Raw genomic sequence first — 21882 nt, forward strand, 5'->3', positions numbered from 1 at the left:
TGAAAACGCATAAAGTGCACTGTTATATAATGAGTGTATTTAATAGAGACCGCCTGGCAGATTGTGGTCACTGAGTAAACAGGGACTCCAGAGTAAATATGACCTTGTGTAGGCGTTTCATCTCCGTGTTTCTCTTACAGTAAATGGACGACCCTCGTCCCGCCCTCAGGGGGCATCTGTAATCACACCACCAGGGTTTTAACCATAACTAGAGCCGCTGGTTCAGGCGTAGACGTGCTACGGGACACTTCTGTCGAGGTTGGAGCCTAAATCCCAGGACAAACTAACGTGTCAGTCCTCTCTGTTTCCACTGACGGTGAGTCATCTGCTGCATGAATGACTACAGGTACCACTGCTGTGACCTTTGACCCCACCAGTGCTCAGTCAGGCTGTTTGCTTTTGCTCTGCTCCATCATTTAACTAAAAATAAAATATTAAAGTTAGATGAAAGTGAAAACAAAGTGAAAGCTATAATAAATTTAAAAACAAATAAAGAAATACACAGTGAGTCCAGCTTCTCTAAATCATGCCATAAATGCCATTTCTGTGTTGTGCTGATAATGTTATATATTCTTATATTCAATAAGGAATTAAACATATGTCACACAGAGATGTGGCTTTCCGCTTTCATTAAACCAGGGTTATTATGTTCTAATATTTATTATTATTATTATTATTTTATTTAGCTTCAAGTTTCCTTTTTATTTCAGCTCTGATGGAGTTTGTTTGATTGTCTGGTTATAATCACAGACGGTAAGTCTGTCAGATTTAAGACATGTAGAACAACATAACAGTAACCCAAAGACTCCAGTGGAGATCCCAGCCACACAAACATCTGCACGAAGCCTCTCGGTAAGTTTACTGTACAATAAAAATAAAATAAATACAGTAAAAGCAAAGAGATCAGTTCATATCAGTGAGAGGTTAAACAAAAGGAGATGATTCAAAGGCCTCTGACCTTCAACAGCCAGCACACTCTGATCCTGTTAACAAACACAGATAGACTGAACAGCTGTTTGCACAGAGGGTGAGTGGAGCGCCCTCTGTTTTCAATGATGCTGCAGATGTGTTACAGTCACCTAAAGTCATCCTGTCTTCCTTCTCTCACCCCAACCGGTCGCAGCAGATGGCCGCCCCTCCCTGAGCCTGGTTCTGCCGGAGGTTTCTTCCTGTTAAAAGGGAGTTTTTCCTTCCCACTGTTGCCAAAGTGCTTGCTCATAGGTGGTCATATGATTGTTGGGTTTTTCTCTGTATCTATTATTATAGGATATACAGTACAATATAAACTGCCTTGAGGCGACTGCTGTTGTGATTTGGCGCTATATAAATAAAATTGAATTGAATTGAATTGAATTGAATTGAATTGAATTGAATTGAATTGAATTGAATTGAATTGAATTGAAGACTTAGTGACATAATGGTGGTTGAGTTTGGTTTTGTTGTTGCTGCAGAGTGCTCAGAGTGTGGACGTCCCTGTAAGTTGATGCTTAGGACATGATGCGTTTCTGGTCCCTGCTGCTGCTGGTTCACTTCTCTCTGGCTCAGTCTGGTCTGGACTCAGAGTACACAGACACAGGTAAGAAGCGTCATGGGCGCTCTGTCTAAATGTGCTTTTGCTGACAAGCATTCTTCAAGAAAAACCATCCCAGTGTTTGCCACCTACCATTGTTCACTCCCAAACACAAACATAATGAGACAGGCAGGGCTGGACTGTGACAAAAAATCGGCCTGGGCGTTTTGACTAGAGACCAGCCCACCAGGTATTATAGGAAAAGCCATAAAGCCTTTGAATGAAAACAAACGCTGTTGTGACAGTGATGTACAGTCTTGTTGGTATATGTATGATTTCTATACATTTTACATCAGATGAAAACTTTGGTTGTAAGATTCAGATAATTATTTAATAAAAGCTAGACATTTTAAATGAGAATAAGAAAGAAAAGTATTTCTTTGTGCCCCCCTCTCCCTGCTAATGCCCTACCTGGCCCCCAGGCAAAACTTTGCCAGACCCGACCCTGCACAGTTACCAGCCGTCAGCTACAAAGGATCCTGGTGTTATTTGTCTCTCAGAAACAGTTCATTACTTTCCTTCAACTCATTCTTGTCACCTAAAAGGTAAACCTGTTTCTCCATCACCTGTTCAGCTCTGATGAGTCAGTAAGGACGTCTCCTGGTTTCATCTTCATGTTTCCCTCTTACCTGTGTCTTTCAGGAACTGTACTAAACTGGTTCAAAACATACGTAGAAAACAGGAAATACTTTGTATCAATAGGTAACTTCACATCTGAGCAGACAAGTATCACATGTGGAGTTCCCCAAGGTTCCATCTTGGGACCCCTTCTGTTTAACATCTACATGCTCCCACTGGCACAGATTATAAACAACAACAAAATAAACTATCACAGCTATGCAGATGACACACAAATATATATCACAATGTCACCAGGAGACCGAGGCCCTGTACAGGCTCTTGGTAAATGCATTGAGGAAATCAATGACTGGTTGTGCCACAATTTTCTCCAGCTAAACAAAAACAAAACTGAGGTAATAGTCTTTGGCGCCAAAGAAAAACGATTACAGGTCACCAGAGAACTTCAATCTATACATCTAAAAACCACAAACCAGGCGAGAAATTTGGGTGTAGTGATGGATGCAGACCTAAACTTAGAAAAACACATTAAGACAATAACAAAGTCAGCTTACTATCACCTCAAGAATATATCAAGGATAAAAGATCTGATGTCTCAACAGGACCTGGAAAAACTAGTCCATGCATTCATCTTTAGTAGGCTTGATTACTGTAACAGCATCTTTACAGGTCTACCTAAAAAATCAGTCAGACAACTACAGCTCATTCAGAACTCTGCTGCTCGAGTCCTCACTAAGACCAAAAAAGTGGACCACATCAGTCCAGCTCTGAGGTCCTTACACTGGCTGCCTGTCCGTCAGAGGATAGACTTTAAAGTTCTGATGCTGGTCTATAAAGCTCTGAATGGTTTAGGACCAAAATACATCAATGACCTCCTGACCCAGTATGAACCATCCAGATCCCTCAGGTCATCTGGATCCGGTCTTTTATCAGTTCCCAGAGTCAGAACCAGACACGGAGAAGCTGCATTCAGCTTTTATGCTCCTTATATCTGGAACAAACTCCCAGAAAGCCTCAGATCAGCTGAAACACTCAGTTTATTTAAATCCAGGTTGAAGACTCACCTGTTCTCAGCTGCATTTGAATAAAGCACCAAATCCACACTTTAAGCTTAAATTTCAAAACTTACATTTAACTACTGATTTTATCTACTGTTCTGATTTTATCTGTTTTGATTTTATATACTGTTTTGTTTGTTTGTTTGTTTGTTTGTTAATTAGTTAGTTAGTTTATTTGCTTGTTTTAATCAATTTTAAATCATGCTTTTTATTTGTTCTTGTTTCTAATGTCTCTGTAAAGCACTTTGAATCACCTTGTTGTTGAATTGTGCTATACAAATAAACTTGCCTTGCCTTGCCTTGCCTTGCCTTACCACATATCCAAACCGATATCATGACCAGCAGCTTTACAGCTGTGGCTCCAGCTGATACTAGAAATTAATATTAAATAAATTCTAACAACAGCTAATCAACCTTAAACGTGCTGCTGTTGTTTAGCTCGACATCCGCTGGTTTCCTGTTTCTGGCTCAAAGTGGGCAATAAACAAACAAGAGAGACGATCAGCTGATCATTGATCAGTTTCATGATTGAAGTAGCAACAGGAGAAGTAGTCTGCGTTTAATATGGCTTTTGTGTTGTTAACATGTTTAATGTTATGTATTTTCTTCTATTTAATCTCAAAAAGCTCCTAAAAACAGTCAGTGATCACCAGAGGTGGGTCGAGTATCCAAAAATTGTACTCAAGTAAGAGTAGCATTACTTTAAAATATTATTACTCAAGTAAAAGTGAAAAGTAGTTGTCAAAAAAGTTACTCAAGTAAGAGTAAAAAAGTACTTGGTGAAAAGACTAATCAAGTAGTGAGTAACTGTTTGAAATGTCCGATTTATTTTATAAATAAATGCTATCAGACAAACAAAAATAAATAAATATACAAATTTTAGTATTTTAAAAAGGAATGTATGTAAAAACATCAACAAATTAAGGCACAACAACAGTTTTTTACAACATAAAGCTATTTTCACCAACACCTACGGTGAATAATTTAAATAATTAAACAGTGCAAACCATTTCCAGTGACAAGATAAACTTTATATTCATTTTTGCTCCAAATGGCACAGCAGCCTCAGAGAAAACATTAGAACGATGCATCTTCAACATATGCACATACAAGGCAGCTCAGTTTACCATAAATTGTATGGGTGTGCATCTATTTCTGCATATTTAGCAAAAATGTGCCATTTCTTCACTCACTCAGTGAGGTGATGGTTAAGCTTCAGCAGCAGTTTGCTCTCAAGGTTCTTTCTTTGAAGCTGTAACTGTTTAGCAGTGAACAGGAATCCTGCAGGACTAAGAAGTCCTTCACAAGCTCCAGATGCAAGAAGAGCTGTATTGATTTTGATCAAAAGCTTCTTGATGTGGGGAAAGCCATGCAATAAATCCACACCTCCAGTGAATGGACATGAAAGGTACCTCTCCAGCTCCCCTGCTTCTGGCTTTCCCAACCCCATGGATCCATCATATTGTACGAACGTGATAATTATGTATATTGTAATAACGTGATATTCTATCGTTCAAACGTGAAATGTATATTGTTAGAACAATATACTTTTCACTCGATATCACGTTATAACGTGATATAGCTCTATACATAACTATATATACATATATACATACATATAAATATACATAACTGTTTTTGGGGTAAATAAAATGCAAGTAGGGATTGAAACTGCAGAATTAATGAATGCTGGAAATGCTAGCACTTGATATAGTGTTTTGATTTTGCTGCCACTGGTACCCACAATGCAATGCGTGAAAGTCACTTGGTCTGTCGGTCCAGCCCGTCGATCTCTATTCTTCCCATTCCTTGCTCAGACGAGCTGTCTGGCAGAAATTGAGGAAGTCTTTTGCTTTCTTGGCCATGCAGCTCTTTTCAGCAAACTACCACTTTCCCTAACAGCCGCATTAGGGGTGGGCGGTATAAACGGTATTCGGTAGAAACGATATGAATTTGGCCAACGGTAGAGATTTTGACTATTCTGCTCTACCGCAATAGCGCATGTTGATGGTGTCATCAAGCTGCGCCTGTTATGGTCAAAGCATCACAGCGGTTGCAAGCAATATCATCTGCAAATTATGCCAGGCGACAGTAATAGCGAAGAGATGAAGCACGTTTTCGAATATGAGTAAAGCCAAAAACTGCGCTTCCTCCACAACCGTACTTTTGATTCATTAATGTTGAATTCTCTCACAGCTGCTCTATTCCTATGTTGCTGCAGTATATTAATGACTAACCTCGTATTGTGGATGGATTATCTCAGTTGTTCTCCTGACTGAAGTTTGGTCTTTTTACAGCATCCTGCCATGCGATTGCATTTGTCCCTAACCATTGGGAACCCCCACTTTTATCGAGTGGGAAAAAGTTAGCTTCACTGTGTTTATGTTATGCTAACATAGCTGTATCGCTAGCGATCACGTAGCACATCATTATATACCAGCTAGTCCAACTTCAGTAACCCTAAAAAAGTCACTGCTGTTTAGTTTTCTGCCTTCATTTATGTCGGGAGTGAAAGCAGAGCTGTGTGTTTACATTTTTTTCAAAAATCTCTCAGTCAGAACATGCTATATCATGTTTAAGTGGAAACTAGCGAGCTAACTTCCTGCTAACTTCTAACTCCGTTAAATTTAATAAATTCTATTTTCATGGATGCCTGGATGTTAAACTTAATTGTTACACCTGGTAAAGCATCAACGCTGATCATTTTATCAAAGATGAAAGAATTTAGACAGTTTTTAACTCTCAGTGATGCAGCAGTGTTCTTTTGACTTTGGGACCTGAAGTGGAAAGTTTTGGACCCAGATTACTCCGCGAGGCTCCTGACTATGGTAGCCATAATGCTCAGACAATCCATCAAGTGGTGCGGCTTCGTAGCTTACCAAATTGGTACTAAAACATTTTTGACAGATTTTTAAGTGACATGTACCACATAAAATTGGTTCGAGGTCAGTAAGCACAACCAGAATTCATACAGGCGCAATGGATTATAAGATGCACTGTTGATTTTTGAGAAAATTAAAGGATTTTAAGTGCGCCTAATAGTGCGGAAAATACGGTATACAGAAGAAAAGAAGATATTGCTAAACATATTGTTACCGCACATGCTTCAAATTATACCGCAATATGGATTTTAGGTCAATTTGCCCAGCCCTAAGCCCCATCCACATGCACCTTCACTCTTTGGTTTAGTCTAGTTTTGAAAGATTATGCCAACTCTTATAACTAACTTTGTGTGAAACAAATGTTATTAAATGACCAACTTACCAGGTCCCAGATACAATAAAAAGAACAGAGGAGGCAAACAGATGTTCTGTGGTTATTTGTTTATTGCTTGACTTGAGGCAGTGCTTGGGGATCAGGAAAGGGCTTGACTGAATGTCAAAAATGGGAAAGCCTCCAAAGATAAATGTTCAGATACAGCTCTTGTTGATTCTTTGACTGTCCTGTCTCCTGTCCCAGAACTGGGACCTGGGATGGCACACTACTGGAAAGGCCTGATGTTTAATTGGTATTGGCTCGAAAGCTCTGACTTATCCAATAGCAATACATCTTTCAACATTTTTCAGTGTCAGTAAATTTATTTATCTTCAAACACTTCAAACATTTATCACCATAAAATGTTTGAATTGAACAAGGTGGACACTGGGAATGTCTCAGTAATAATGGAAGGTGTTTAGTGGCAAAGAGTTCTTCACTGTAAACTGATGAGGTTTACCTCGTGGTGTCTCCTCACCAGGGATGGCTCCACAGTGGGTACAGCCAGAAATGAAGAAGCTCTATGCTGCGTTTGTCTCCAACATGATAAAAATGCAATGCAAAGCAACAGGACACCCGGTTCCCGCAATACAATGGTACAAGAACGGGAAACTGTTCAGGAGGGATCACAGAATCGGAGGCTTTCAGGTGTGTTTCTGGCTGTAAAGTGGAAATTGTAGAGGCACAACCAGATTTTAAACTTTACTTTATTTTCTGTCTTTACCTGTGCTCAATCATTCAGATCAGAGAACACACGGGGACTCTAATAATGACGTCATTGGTTCCCTCAGATAAAGGGAACTACACCTGTTTGGTGGAGAATAAATATGGGCGCCTCCAACACACCTACCAGCTGAATGTACTTGGTAAGAGAGATTATCTGGCACACAGGGTCGTAATGTTAGTTTAACATAAAATGACAGAAAGGTCTCGGTCCAAACCAGTCTTGTTATTTTTCTTCAGTGTCCTTCCATGAATGGGTAACAGTATTCATGTCACCCATGACATGAATACTGTTACCCATTCATACTGATTGTGAATGGTACTGTGACCGATAGAACCAGAACACTCAAAAGTTCATTATTAACATTTTGCTCACAAACTGTTTCACTGCTAAATGTAAAAAGCCATTCTAGACTACAGTTAGAAAATCAATCCGCAGGTACGTCCTCCAGGTGTTACTGGTGACATGCTGTTCTCCTCTCTGTGGATATCTAACTCATTCGCAAAGATTACCCCTGTCTTCATCTCCAACCCACCTGTTTCAGAGCGTCCTAGCAGGCCCATCCTGCAGCAAGGGCTGCCGGCCAACCAGACGGCAGCTGTTGGCAGCGACGTGGAGTTTGTGTGCCGCGTTTTCAGCGACATACAACCTCACATGCAGTGGCTCAAACACATCATCATCAACGGCAGCAGTGTGGGACCGAACGGGCTGCCCTATGTTCGTGTTCTTAAAGTACGTACCAACACCACCAAATTCAGCTTTAGACCAGTTTTAGTAATTTTCTTTTGTTAGCTTTATTTTGCTGTGTGACACTCTTTACATCTATAATGAAGGAGGATAAATCTGATCTCTGTCAGAGCCCTTAGAATATGTTTTGTGAAATAAGCAGATCTTGGCTTAATTGGCTAAGTGATGAGGGTGAATTTGGTAGTACACACCTCTCCAATTAGAAGGAATACACTTTGTATCCCGGTGGTTTTCCCAGTGCTGGGAATGAGAGGTATATTGCGTGTGCATGTCATAATAAAGCTGCTGTGGCAGAATATACATCAGAAGTCCCCAAAATTTGCAATTTGTCTTGAAATCTTTGTTTTTCCTACATGAATAGATGATCCCAGTAGTCTTGGCTCGAGACAGGTGAAAACCCCCCCACAACACTTCTGTCCTGCAGTAATACCAACTGTCCACTATTAGCTGGCATGATGGAGTAACGAGTCAGTCATGTGACCAAAAACTATCAATCAGATGTGCAAATATCTGTGCAGTTATGAACAAAAAAAAATAAACAAACATAAAACCAAACAAATATGAAAATATATCATTATGAATATGAGCAGCTTAAAAACAGAAGAAAACCCTGAGATACATTTCAAAGAAATACACTTAAATTTGTTAAACATCATGACATAATACAAAGGCGCTTGGCACCCACTGCCTAGTACCCACTGCCTAGTTTTAGTCCACAGCATTCTTAAAACCGCCTGCTCCTGTAAGGAGCTGCATTGGGATCCCTTTCCCAGCACAAGACTAATCCAGGAGGTTGGTCTAACAGAGGAGGTTGCTAAGATAGTGTGAGATGAAGGCACATAATCTGCTGCTCCCAAAGGAACAGATCAAGAAAAAAGAAGACTTTCACTCAGGTGTGTCAACCTCTCATAATTTCCAGCCTCTGAAAACTGTGTGAACAGAACTGGGTAAAGTTGGGTTTTTTTAAAAGACATTTGCAATAACAACATATGGGAACATCACTTTTTGAATCATTGTTCTAACAGCTTACTGCCATTCAGGAAGCAATGTCCTGCTGGGAAAGCTGTTGAATTATGGATGAAAGCTGAGTTAGCTGACTAGACCTCCGATTCATCAGTCCAGTCTCAGCAACAGGAAATCTAACTGAACTGGAAATAAAGCTGAACCAAATCTTTATGCTTCAATTTATGATTTTGTGTTTTTAAATCCTTATATTTTCTCAGATTTGTGACAGGTATAAAGTACCCCCACACACAGCATGACACATTAACAGGTGTTTTATTTCCAGCTGTTTCTGACACGCTTACATGGCTTTAAAGCTGCCTCCTCCGGCTTTCAAACCACACAGCTCAGACAGGTGATGAAGAGCAGCTGTGTGGGTAAGCCTCCCCTGACACCACACTCTGAACCCACTTCTCCACCCCCCTGAAATCACTCTGATTTTTCAGAGTGATCTTAGTCTCCTGCACTAGACTGTTGAAGTGGTAAAATTAAAGTTTGCATCCATGAACTGAATTCACTGACTTCGTGAGAGATTTAAGTTTGACTTTTGAGTTTCAGTTTGCTGATGGTGAGGAATTTAACTCAGCTCTGACCTTTGAGGGACACTGATGAAGGATGACACAGATTTTTGTGTGTTTCTCTCTCAGACTGCTGGTTTGAACACCACAGACAAAGAAATTGAGGTGTTGACTCTGAGGAACATAACCCTGGACGATGCTGGAGAGTACACCTGTCTGGCTGGAAACTCTGTTGGGTTTGCCTACAGATCTGCATGGCTCACTGTCTATGATGGTACATGAAGATCTGTACAGGATAGAATACAGAGATATGATGTCAGATCTCTCCTTCTCTGTTAATATTAATATATTGAATAAATATTTGTTCTATGATTCAATGAAAGTATTGAATGAGGGACACAAAATGTTTAGAAGTTGTCAGATGACAAGCAAAGAATCTAAACTGGTAGTTAACCAGTTAATGTTAGTTAATGGGACCACTGTTCGGGTTTGCTCTGGCTTACATGGGTTTTTGGAGACCGGGGCCCTATTTCAGGAAGCCGGTTTAGTGCAAACTCTGAGTAAGTATACCCTGAGTTAATGAAAACTCTGGGTTTTCGGTTTCACAAAGCAAGTTTAGATTAATTCTGAGTGAGTTACTATGACGACACACTCCGTGAAGCTAACCTGCCCCCTAGCAGGTTTACTTCTACTAACCCTGACCTTCTCCGCCTCTTTGTCGGAAACCTGACTGTTTGACTGAACTAATTGTTAGGGCCCTATTTCAGGAAGCCGGTTTAGAAAGCTCAGAGTGAAAAACGATACTCAGGGTTGAGTAACCCCGAACTGTCCAACTCGGAATATTCGGTTTCAGAAAGGCTGATAACAATTAGTTCAGTCAACGTGGAGTTGCTTCAACCCCAAGTTAAGCGCGCGCACGAGGATACATAAAGCCCTGATTAGTGGAGCACAGATTAAGCGAGTCACCATGGAGACGGAGGGAAAGAAGGCGCGGTCAATGTATTTTACAGCGCTTGAGGCCGAAATTCTGATGGCAGCATATGCCGATAACATGCAAATTTTGCGGAAAAAAAGTAACACAGCCACAGCTGCAAAAGAAAGGGAGCATGCTTGGCAAAACATAGCCGACAGAGTCAATGCGTGAGTGTTAATTTAAACATTGATCTAGGGATTTCCACCCATTTAACACGTTATTTTATTATTTTTTATTTTATTTTTTATTTCATACATTTGATTTTGTGATGTGATGTGAGCGCAGGTGCAACCCAACAGGCCCCAAACGTTCCTGGCAGCAAGTAAAAATGAAATATAAAAATATAGTCCAAACAGGTGAGGTGTAATTGTATTATGAGCCATAGTGCTTGGTCTGTTTGTCCGATGTAAATCAATTGCAGTTAGAGGCTACATTCATTTCCCCTCTGTAAGCACTTATTGAAATTATCTGAGCACATTACAAGTACATATTTGCTTACTCTGTATGCTCAAATGTGACCCGTTATAGCCACTAGAAAAAAAGCGGAGGCCCGAAAAACAGGTGGAGGTCCTCCACCACCACCACTCACAGAGGCTGAGCAGTTGGCTTCCACATTTGTGATAATGTTGGCAGCATCACATATGATCTTCACAGTGCAGAGAACACAAATTAGCATCCATCACTATAATGAAATAATTTGTTAGTTTGAAATGCTACAGGAAACTATGTACCTGTACATTAATGCTGTGGAAAGACTTCCTGTTCACATAGTCTCCTTCATTTACTGAAGGAGCAATGATTGGAATGTGAGTGCCATCTCTACAGCCAATCACGCCTGGGAACCGTGAGAATAAATGTAAAATTTAAGTAGTAGTTCAAGTATCACCACATCATGAATTAAGTTTTGTTCATCCTGATACCTGCAATTTTGTGGCATCCCTCTTTGATAAATCTTGTGGGTCTATGACCGGGGAACACCACAAACGAGTGCAGGAGACGTTTCAGTGCAACTGTAACATTCCTGACTGCCCGACAGACGGTAGCCTTGGAAACGTGCTCAGCGTCACCAATATTATACAGAAAGCTCCCGTTTGCAAAAAAACGAAGTGCAATACAAATAATATGTACAGAACTGAGAGGATGTCCGCGATGTGTCACATGAGCAATATTAGGCCTGAGGATGTTATTCAAATAAATTATAGATTGTGCTGAAAAACGGTAACGTTCACACAGGAAATCATCAGGAAATGATAAAATGTCCAAACGCGCTCTAATCACTCTCTCCCGGCGGAGAGCTCTGCGGAGAATTTGGGCTTCAACATCTACTGGCTCTTCAAGGAAGGGACACGCCATGTCTGACACTTCCTACAGTCAGGTTTCCGACAAAGGGGCGGAGAACGTCAGGGTTAGTTGAAGTAAACCTGCTAGGGGGCAGGTTAGCTTCACGGAGTGTGTCGTCATAGTAACTCACTCAGAATTAATCTAAACTCGCTTTGTGAAACCGAAAACCCAGAGTTTTCATCAACTCAGGGTATACTTACTCAGAGTTTGCACTAAACCGGCTTCCTGAAATAGGGCCAAGGTCAGTTAGTTCATAAACAGTAAAAACATTGAGTGTCACGGCTGGGGCAGCAGTCGTGTGGTGTTACGAGAAAAGGACCCAAAATGCAGGTACTGGCTAGGGTGCGAGTGAGTGTTTATTTAAAGTGATGGCGAAGTACAAATACAGGAAATAAGGAACAGGGAGATACTAAAACCTAGACTGGGAAAAACTAATAAACAAACCTGAAAACGTAAGGACACGGGACGATACGTGGAGATGACACGGAGGAAGCAAGGCAGAGAGACGTGGAGAAACACTGAATAACAGAGACGAACTGACAAGGAACACAGGCAGGCACACACTATAAATACACACAAGGTAATGCGGGAATGACACACCAGAGGGGAACACAGCTGAACCTAATTAGACACGACAAGACACAGACCTTCAAAGTAAAACAGGAACAAGCTGTTCTACAACACTAACTTAGGGGCACGAACAGAGCACAGAAGGGAGAACATTAAAACACTAAACACAAGAACCAAACCCTAAAAACTAATACAAAATAAGAATTAACACAAAATCAGAAGAAACTAGAAAATAATAATAAACTCAAAACGCTGGGTCACCGGCCCAGGACCATTCCATACAGTCTGATAAGGTGTGTCACCCTATTTCATAGAAATATATGCATTTCCCTGTTAACCTCTCAACATCCACCAAGTAATTCGCAAACCACCTAAGTTTATGGGTAGGGGTGGAGTTTGTCAAACGCAAAATCTGGAACAGGCCAGAGTTAACTCAAACCCCACCTTTTAATAAGGCTGTTGAAACACAATGTTGCACAATACAAAATCCACAGAGCAATGTGCAGAACAGGATTCAGAGTTTACAGGGAGGAACTAGGATAGCTTAACAGAAGCTGAGGCAAAGACTGAGGGCCGAGGACCACTCTGAGTATACAGCAGGGCAACTGGGAGAAGTGAAAACACCTGGGGAACAAGAACAGGGGTCCGTTCTTCGTACCTCGCTAAGTGGATTTGATTGTTGACGATTTCGCGTGATCTTGGATCGTTCGGTTCTCCGAAGCTCATCCGGGACTTGCTGTCATAGCAACAGATCCATAAGCGTAAACCTGCTCGGGAGCAGGTTTACTTTATGTAAACAGGATTAGATCGCGGCCACGCAGGTATGTCCGCTTCATTTATATGAAAGCAACAGCGATATTTTACCACTGTTTGTCCATAAATAAATATTATCAATGTAACTAAAGATAATGCAGTATTTGATTCTTTTATTGATTTCATACAGATACATACAGGTCATTTCCTAAAAAAAGGGAAATGTACTATTAACATTCTATTAGGGGAGACCGGGGATAGTTGTAACGTGGGTCAGTTGTAACACTTCCAATTTCTCCAATCAGGGCTAAGTTTCAAATGATGTGACTCATCCTGTGCATGCCCAATTCAGTTCTGCTATCACATGTGAAAAATCAGCACATTTTGTCAAACACAGACAATTTAACATGAAAAAAAGTAATTTGTATGCCAAAAAGTAAGTTTTTCTACTTTATTTCAATGTTTAATAGCATTATCTGCTTTGCAGTTAAACTCATCAAACTTAAATTGTGTTATTTGTATGTCTATGGGGATATATTCTGTGTAGGTCTTTAGTGCTAATGTTTTAGCCGTTGGCTGTAATGTTAGCTAGTTCATGGCTATAGGAGTCTGGGTCAGTTGTAACAATAATGCAGATGTTACAACTTACCACACTATTACTTTAACTTATATTAAACAAGTTGGGGCAACGACATCAGCAGAGAGAGGTTCACTGGTCGCTTTTGTATATGCGGTTAATGCCATTGGCAACACAATTCCTCCACTGTTTGTGTTCCCACACATACATTATGCAGACCTCTGTGTCAGAGATGGACCAGTAGGAAGTATTGGTAGTGGAAATAAATCAGGATGGGTGCAAGAAACAGATTTCCTCATCTTTCTGAAGCACTCTGCAAACCACACCAAGGTAAGCCATGATAAAAAGTAATGGAATTGCGATGCTGGAGAACAACTACATTTTTTCAGCTTCATTGTTATGTTCAAAATTGGTGCAAGAGTTGTAGGTTATAATGCCCACTGAGCCAATGAGGCCAAACTCAAGGAAGACCAACCAAAATTAATGAAATATTCAGTTGCAGAAAATTCCATAATTTGTCTTTTTTGGGGGGTTGGAATATGTTCAAAAGCTAGATTTCTGCATTCTGTCACACACACACACAGAGCTACATAAATGGATGTAAGTGCATTCATGTGTTGAATAAACAAAGATTACATGTTAATGTTTTGTTAGTACCCTTATTTCATTGTGTTACATTTTACCCCATGTTACAACTAACCCAGACTATGGGGTTAATTGTAACATTTCACTCTTCGTGTTTGAGACCATACCATGCAATGGGTAATTGTGCTGCAGAGAAAATAGCTGCACTATTTAATAGAAGAGACATGTAAATACTTTGCATTACATTTTGAATCCACTACCTTAAAAGAGCTCCAATTTACAGACAGAAATGTCAAAAATGTTACAACTATCCCCGGTCTCCCCTACATGTATGTGATTATTACAGATGTAATTCATATTTTAGAGTAGTAATAGTAAATTACTTCACGTAATCAAGATGAGAGACCACGGCTATAAAAGCGAAGGTGGATTTGGGAAGTCTGTCGCAGCCATGTCCTGTCTGTATACGCGACCAACCCATTGCGGAAGGTGCAAGATTATTGATAAGGAGAGTCCTCAGAATCCAGCGTATATTGCGGGATAGACAGGATCCTTTAGCTCAGCGCGACAGTGTGCTCATAGAGAGATATCGATTTTCCCGTGAGGGTATTATTTACTTAACCAACTTGTTGACGAGGGGGTGCAGGACCACCACCTGTCTTTTTGTGCTCTTCCCTTTTCTTGGTTGCTGTTATGAACAAACAAACAGATTATTTCAGGGTCTCTTTTCAAGAGACTAAAAGCAATATAAGTGATAAATATTACCATTCTGTAGAATATTCTTATATTCCACTTTTACTTGTTCCCATGTTCTAGTGGGTCCTGTTGTGGCTCTAATGTGAAAGAGGATATAATGTAATGTACTATAATATAATATAATATAATATAATATAATATAATATAATATAATATAATAAATTTACCCTACCACCTACTGGTGATGGCCAGAGGGGCCGATGGCGCGATATGGCAGCCTGGCTTCTGTCAGTCTGCCCCAGGGCAGCTGTGGCTACAACCGTAGCTGCCTCCACCAGTGTGTGAATGTGAGAGTGAATGAATAGTGGTATTGTAAAGCGCTTTGGGTGCCTTGAAAAGCGCTATATAAATCCAATCCATTATTATTATTATTATTATTATTATTATTATTATTATTATTATTATTATTATTATTAAATTACTTACTAGTTTAATTTGTCAGCAACTTTCTGCCAGCCCTCTCTCCTTGCTTTTGCAGCCTTTGCAGTGTTCCCTTGCGTTTTAATTAAACTCTGAAACTCCTGAAATCCCTCACTCAAGAGTTCTTGCTCTGCTGCCGAAAAATACCGAGCGCGCTCCTTCGACATTTTCGCCGACCAATCAAAGGGTTGCCGATCAATGTTTCTACTATCGATGCGTAGCCCCTGTTAAGCTACCCAGTGATCTCACATTACTTCATCCAGCTGTACTAATCGTCAACAACAGGTGTGCTCGGAGAACCGGAATAGCGAGCTCAAAGTTGGTGCGATAATTTGATCTTGGATGTAGTAAGCGAGGTACGAAGAACGGACCCCAGCCCTAAGCGTTACCAAACCCAGCAAGGACAAGAGCCGGGAACCATGGCGCAAATGGGAAAACCTATCAGAATTACCACTGTACCAAATGTAACACCTCAGGTTTTTGAGAGTTGTTAGCTCCAAGTGAACCCGGTGCATTTATTTACAGTGAAAAATGTAAAACACAGTTCAAACCAGTCAGGGCAGCTGGAAGGTCTTATACACCTCCCTGCACTTAATCATTACTTTGTGGAGGCATGTAAGGATGACACGAGAGCTCATCACATTTTATATCAACTTTAATCTCAGCTTCACTCAACCCCAGTGACTTCACAAGGCGGCAAAACATCTCCTAGAATCCAAAACATCACTCCTCCCTCTTCCCTTCTCGCTGGGTATGAGTGGAATCCCCTGGTGGTTTGCCACAACTTATTATTAATCTCTGTCTCTCTTCCACAGCATGTTTTAGTTCTGTCTTCCTTCTCTCACCCCAACCGGTCGCAGCAGATGGCCGCCCCTCCCTGAGCCTGGTTCTGCTGGAGGTTTCTTCCTGTTAAAAGGGAGTTTTTCCTTCCCCTTATCACCAAGTGCTTGCTCACAGGAGGTCAGTTGATGGTTGAGGTTTTCCTGTATTATTGTACGGCCTTTACCTTACAATATAAAGCACCTTGAGGAGGGAGGGGTCTGCAAAATGCCGGATGGCTCTTGGGCGCCTAGGACCCTGTTCTCGACCTGGAAGATGGTTTCTTTGGGGTGCAAATTTGTGCTCCTTAAGCATGTTGTGTGTCACAGAAGGCAGTTTTTTATGATCCTCAAAGACGGCCAGAGCACCTGGCTGGCAACCGTTCAACCCTGCAGAGCCAGCTGGGGCCACGGGAGCCCTGTGTTGCTGAGGTGGACCCCAATGCCGAGGCGCAAGTTGAAAATTGCCCCCTTATGAGCAGTGAGAGGTCTGATGTAAATGACAATCTGCGGAGCACTGACATCATAGAGACTCATATGAATAATGACCAGTCGGCAGGTATTTTTGACATAAATCAAAAAAATCAAACAACTTTTGAGTTTGTGTGTGAGGATTTTGTGAAGATGACAATATGTTTGAAAATGTTAAAGCCTGAAGAAAGTGTGGAGGATTATGTGGCAGTGCTTTATCAAAGGTGCCCAATTCAGCAGGGTTTTATTAATTTCAATTAAATTCTATTTTATTTAAGAAGTGCCAAATCACAACAGCAGTCACCTCAAGGTGCTCTATATTGTAGGGTAAGACCTGTAATAATACAGAGAAACCCCCAAAATCAGACAACTTTCTTTGAGCAAGTGCTTGGTGACAAGGGGAAGAAAAACTCCCTCTTAAATGGAAGAAAGTTCCAGAAGAACCAGGGTCAGGGAGGGGCAGCTATCTGCCGTGACAAAGACACACTGTGGAAGAGAGCCAGAGATCAAAATTAAAATTAGATTAATACAAAAGCATTTGAAGTGAGCAAGGTCTCCACTGGTCTCTAGCACTACCTTTATATTGGATGATATATAATCTGGATTTGTTTTAACCAAGTATGATAGACTTGTTGATCATTTTATCACGGGAAAATGCATGGATTTCTCTTTTATGTGCAAAGGTTCAGCCTGTGCACATTCATGAGCACCTTTTTTTTAAATGACGCTCTTTAATTGTGAAATCCTCTGAATAATACTTAAAGAAAAGTGGACAACCCGGGGAATGTTGCAGTGAGAAGCTGCATGCTAACCCTCAAGCTGATCCTCTTAGTTTCAGTCTTTGTGTTGGAAAGATGCATACGCAGTATTAATCATGATGTTTTCCTTATGTTGTCTCAGAATCACTGCCACCGCAGTGGGTGAGGCCGGACAAGAGACACATCTACAGAGTTCCTGTCGGGAAGACGGTGAAGTTTCACTGCCAAGTGACAGGAAAGCCGCTTCCTGCCCTGCGATGGTACAAGAACGGAAAAGAGGTCAGGATGGACCAACGAGTCAAAGGCCTCTAGAAACAACTTCAGCTTGTAAAGCTTTACTTCACCCTTTCTGTATCTTTCTTTAATCTTGCAGATCAGAGACCACACATGGACTCTAATAAAGGAGTCAGTGGTTCCCTCTGATGAAGGGAACTACACCTGTGTGGTGCAGAATAGACACGGGACCCTCCAACACACCTATCAGCTGAATGTAATTGGTAAGATTATCTGCAGCATGTATACACGGCATACAGCATGCTTTATTGCAAAAACCAGATGGTTCCAGTACTTTGGACTGTGTGTGTCGACCATAACGCTGACCTTCGGTGGGTGTGTCCGAACTTTTCACTGGTCCTGTACAACCGCCCACACCATCAAGGAGGTTGCATGACTGATGGAGGCGGTTTGGCCTTAACAAGTAAAAATAAAATTACAGCACTTTGAGAAGTATAAGAGTGGAAATGCTGGAGTGAATAAAGTGCTGATTTGCTGTAGAGGTGTCCCAAGGGTATTCTTTGTTTAAACCGCATTAAAGCTCACTGAACAAAGTCAACAACAATATATCAAATACACCTAACATTAAAATGTGACCATGTGAAAGAAACACAGAACTCCCTCCAAATCTGAGATTGCAAATATAACCACATAAAAAGTCAATATCACTAAACTATGGCACAGTGAGCTTTAGTAATAACATTAATGCATTTTCTAAGTACTTACTAAGTGGACAAACATATTGTCAGTAAACTACAAAACGTACAGAGTTTCATAAAGACTTTATCCAGACTAAACATCCTCATGTTGCAGGCAAACAGAATGGCTATCGGTCTCCTCCTGCTCTCTGTGGACATTAGTCGTTTGTATGATCTTGCATCATGCTAACCTTAAACCTTGTTTTGTTACAGAGCGTTCTCCTCAAAAGCCAGACCTGCATGCTGGGCTGCAGGGTAACCGGATCGCTGTTGTTGGTAGTGATGTGGAGCTTGTGTGCGCAGTGATGGGTGACCCACAGCCTTACATACGGTGGTTCAAACACATCGTGATCAATGGCAGCAAAGAAGACATAGAAATATTTCCCTTTGTTCGTCCTCCCAAAGTACGTACACCACAATCAGGCAGCACTACAGGCTTATGTTAGAATTATTTTATGTCTCCAAAGTGTTTTGAAGCTAGATTAATGTTATTCTGGTCCATGGTGGGGTAAGGGTTAACGTCATCAAACCGTGATCTTTTTCTAAACCCAAGCTCGTAGTTTTTGTGCATGAGTGTAACAGGCAGAAAAAATGAATGGGAACTGCACCTCCAGCTCCAAAGATGCACATTCTCTGTCATCACATCTGCAACCACTTGAGTGAAGACTGGAGCTGAGCTGTCATCTGCTTTGTGGCTAGGGAGGGTACCAGGCAGGCCTGACACATTCAAACATAAAAAAAAAATACCATTTATAGGCAACAGTCAGGAAGATCGACAGTTGCAACCTCCAGAATTAAAATGGTATTTCGAGGATGGGACACTGAGCCCAAATGGGACAATTTCTATTAAATTATCCCATTTGGGCTTAAACCTCTCTATTAAAGAGGTGTCTTATTGGAGCTGCAACATCAACCCTCAAACCACCTGGTGGACACCAGAGATGCAGTAGAAGGAGTCCTATCAAATTTTAGTTAGCTTGTGAGCCTCTGGAGGCAGCTGACATGTATGGGAGGGTAGAGTATAGCTTTGGGTGTCACTAAAACAAAAACTCACATGTTGGTGAAGCCATGAAGCAGGACATTTAGTCGCTCTCAAACCATCCAAAGATCAGCTGCTGACCTTAAATGGGGTCACCTTCCTCCACCTTTTCTGTAGAGGAAGGTGAGGGGACAAGGGTGACAAATCACCTATTAGCAGTCAGATGCTATGCTGGTGTACTGGCAAAGACTCCATCTGTTTGCTCAAATTCAGATTCATCAGGAAGGCAGGGATGAGAATCAGCACCTCCAAATTTGACGCAACAGTTTTTATCCAGAAGATGTTGGATTGCCCACTCTGGTTAGTTTCCTTCCAAACCAGAGTAAAGTGAAGTAGGGCATTCATAGAGAGTTTGGTGAAATGTCTGCTGTGCTGGGTGAAGGTAAAGCCGTTGATTTACTTGTAATCTATATTTTTACCATGATCTGTGATGATGAGCTGTGGCCTTGGACCAAAGGCATAAGAGTGCAGACAAATGTGGTGGAAAAGAACTCCCTCTGAAGGATGTCTCGGCTCAGGAGGGTTCCAGAGACGATGGATGGGTAGAAGTTAAGACTTGTATAATGTGTTACAGTTTACTGCGCTCTTACCTGCATATCACCACGATATGCCACTAAACCATGGGATTACTTTTCCTTCTTTTCCTTTCCCACACATGGACCGAGTCTAGTCCCATACTAAAAGAAAAGTAAACTAACTGGCGTAAACTGGCCTTTAGTGTCACACTCTTAAAGTTCTCTCAGACTCCTGACCCAGTGTTTAGAGCTGTATCGACCAGCTTTGATTGGAACCTTTTGAGTGAAACATGTTGGGTGATATCCATGTCCCTCTCCCTCACAGGATGAGGATCTGAATGCGATGGATTATGAGGTAGAATCACTGCTGACTCTGAGAAACGTAACTCTGGCTGATGCTGGAGAGTACACCTGCCTGGCAAGCAACTCTGAAGGAGTCTCTCGTCACACTGTATGGCTCATAGTGATCGATGGTATGTGACCTAATCTCTCTCTGTTCACCTGTTCATGCCCACCTGGTCTCTGGTGAGCTGCTTCTGGGTAGGATTATGGTTAGGGTTTCATGTTAACCACATGCTGGTTACCTCCCAAATCAAGTCATTTTGATGCTGTAGTTCGTCTATTATAAAATAAACGGGCAGACAGGAAGCTAGATGTTAAATGCTTATTATTTGTGTTGTAATTTGGTAATGGCGAAAACAAAGGCCTAATTTTTAGAAAAGACAAGATATTAAATAAGGACTGTTAGTTTATTATGAGTTAATTTTACAGACTACCCAAACTAATTACCAATTAGAAAGAAATAACCAATCATTGGTAGCTACATCACATCAACATTGCTAATGGATGCCTGTATAACAGAAGGTGTGCAACGATTATTTCCCAGAGGACGATTCTGTTTACCTGATGTTTGCATTGGGGTGGGATCGGTCCTGACTCTAAACACTGATCTGTGGGCCGACCTGTTCAGTGTTTAGCAAACACTGCGTTAGGGATTAGGGAAAAGCACTGCTGATGCTTTCCCCTATGGTTTCACGATGGTTGGGAACCTTTTGTTACATTTTAATGGAGGTGGTAATTCCCCCCCAAAATGGCATTTCTCTTTACCGAGCTTATCATACCTTACACAGAGAGCGCCATCTCTCAGAGGAGGGAGCCCTCAGCTGTGAGATTTCTGTGAAGCGAGCAGATCTGGTTTTAAATGCTTTTTTCCTCGCTTCACTCTGCAGAAGCATCGCTGCGGCTCCTCCAGAGGTCTTCTCCAGTCCACTGCTCTTCAGCCCACACATGTCAGTACTGGACCTAGTTTATGTCAGTGGTCCTCTCAAGTTCTGTTAAAAAGTCTGTTGTTTATCTTCAGTTCTGGTGGTGGATGTTCAGAGTTTCAGATAATAATCTCAGCACAGTCATCCATGTGAGCCCAAAGTTCAGACAGTTGCAGTCATTGCTGCAGACTTTTTTCAGACTTCACCTGAGCGTTGAAGCCTCCTGCTGTGTAGCTGCTGGTGGATGGATGGAGGTTTGTGCTTCGCTGATCTGGATTCTGCAGCTCTTTTCTGACTACATTTGACCTCTTTCACATTGGCTCCTTTATGTGTAATGACATGTGTTATAAGAATAAATCTTTCATTTGATACTTTGTTTACTGTGCATCGTGTTTTTTTAAAATCACCCTCACAGATTACTAAAGGAAACTCATAAACACTGAATGATCCTCTCATTGATTACCACTTTACTGACAGCATTTATACCAGTAATCAATAATCAATAATTACCCAATAACCCACATTCGTCCAAAGTCTCATTCTCAGGACTCTTTAAAATGTAAAGAGAGCATTAGAGATCTGATATCGATCTGCAGCAGATCCTACCGATAGGTAGC

General features: G+C 41.2%; 1 protein-coding gene across 3 annotated transcripts; it reads left to right on the forward strand.

Moving 5' to 3' along the window:
- The first annotated feature begins 175 nt into the window (after positions 1 to 175).
- LOC146628469 (uncharacterized) lies at positions 176 to 21564 on the forward strand. 3 transcript variants are annotated; one of them, XM_085359559.1, is made up of 13 exons: positions 176 to 316; positions 711 to 852; positions 1452 to 1576; positions 6944 to 7110; positions 7205 to 7328; positions 7731 to 7791; positions 7822 to 7918; positions 9583 to 9727; positions 17618 to 17754; positions 17849 to 17972; positions 18660 to 18850; positions 20326 to 20473; positions 21230 to 21564. In XM_085359559.1, the coding sequence occupies exons 3-13, from the start codon at positions 1495 to 1497 to the stop codon at positions 21304 to 21306; spliced, it is 1353 nt and encodes a 450-aa protein (XP_085215685.1). In that variant the 5' UTR covers positions 176 to 316; positions 711 to 852; positions 1452 to 1494; the 3' UTR covers positions 21307 to 21564. The 3 variants fall into 3 exon arrangements, with proteins under 3 accessions (XP_085215685.1, XP_085215683.1, XP_085215684.1); XM_085359557.1 differs by having other exon boundaries at positions 177 to 316; positions 7731 to 7918; XM_085359558.1 differs by lacking the exon at positions 711 to 852 and having other exon boundaries at positions 177 to 316; positions 7731 to 7918; positions 21230 to 21563.
- The last annotated feature ends 318 nt before the right edge of the window (positions 21565 to 21882 follow it).

This window comes from Diplotaxodon limnothrissa, linkage group LG7 (assembly GCF_057381915.1).
Source record: "Diplotaxodon limnothrissa isolate DT_005_m linkage group LG7, D_limnothrissa_male_GT1.1, whole genome shotgun sequence".
NCBI classification, from domain to species: Eukaryota; Metazoa; Chordata; class Actinopteri; order Cichliformes; family Cichlidae; genus Diplotaxodon; species Diplotaxodon limnothrissa.

What these genes read in the sequence shown, in the direction of transcription:
- LOC146628469 (XM_085359557.1), top strand. Translation starts at nt 1,495, where the DNA reads ATGATGCGTTTCTGGTCCCTGCTGCTGCTGGTTCACTTCTCTCTGGCT. An exon ending in ATGGCTCACTGTCTATGATG is followed by an intron (nt 9,728 to 17,617) that starts GTACATGAAGAT and finishes ATGTTGTCTCAG; the next exon opens with AATCACTGCCACCGCAGTGG. An exon ending in GGTACAAGAACGGAAAAGAG is followed by an intron (nt 17,755 to 17,848) that starts GTCAGGATGGAC and finishes TTAATCTTGCAG; the next exon opens with ATCAGAGACCACACATGGAC.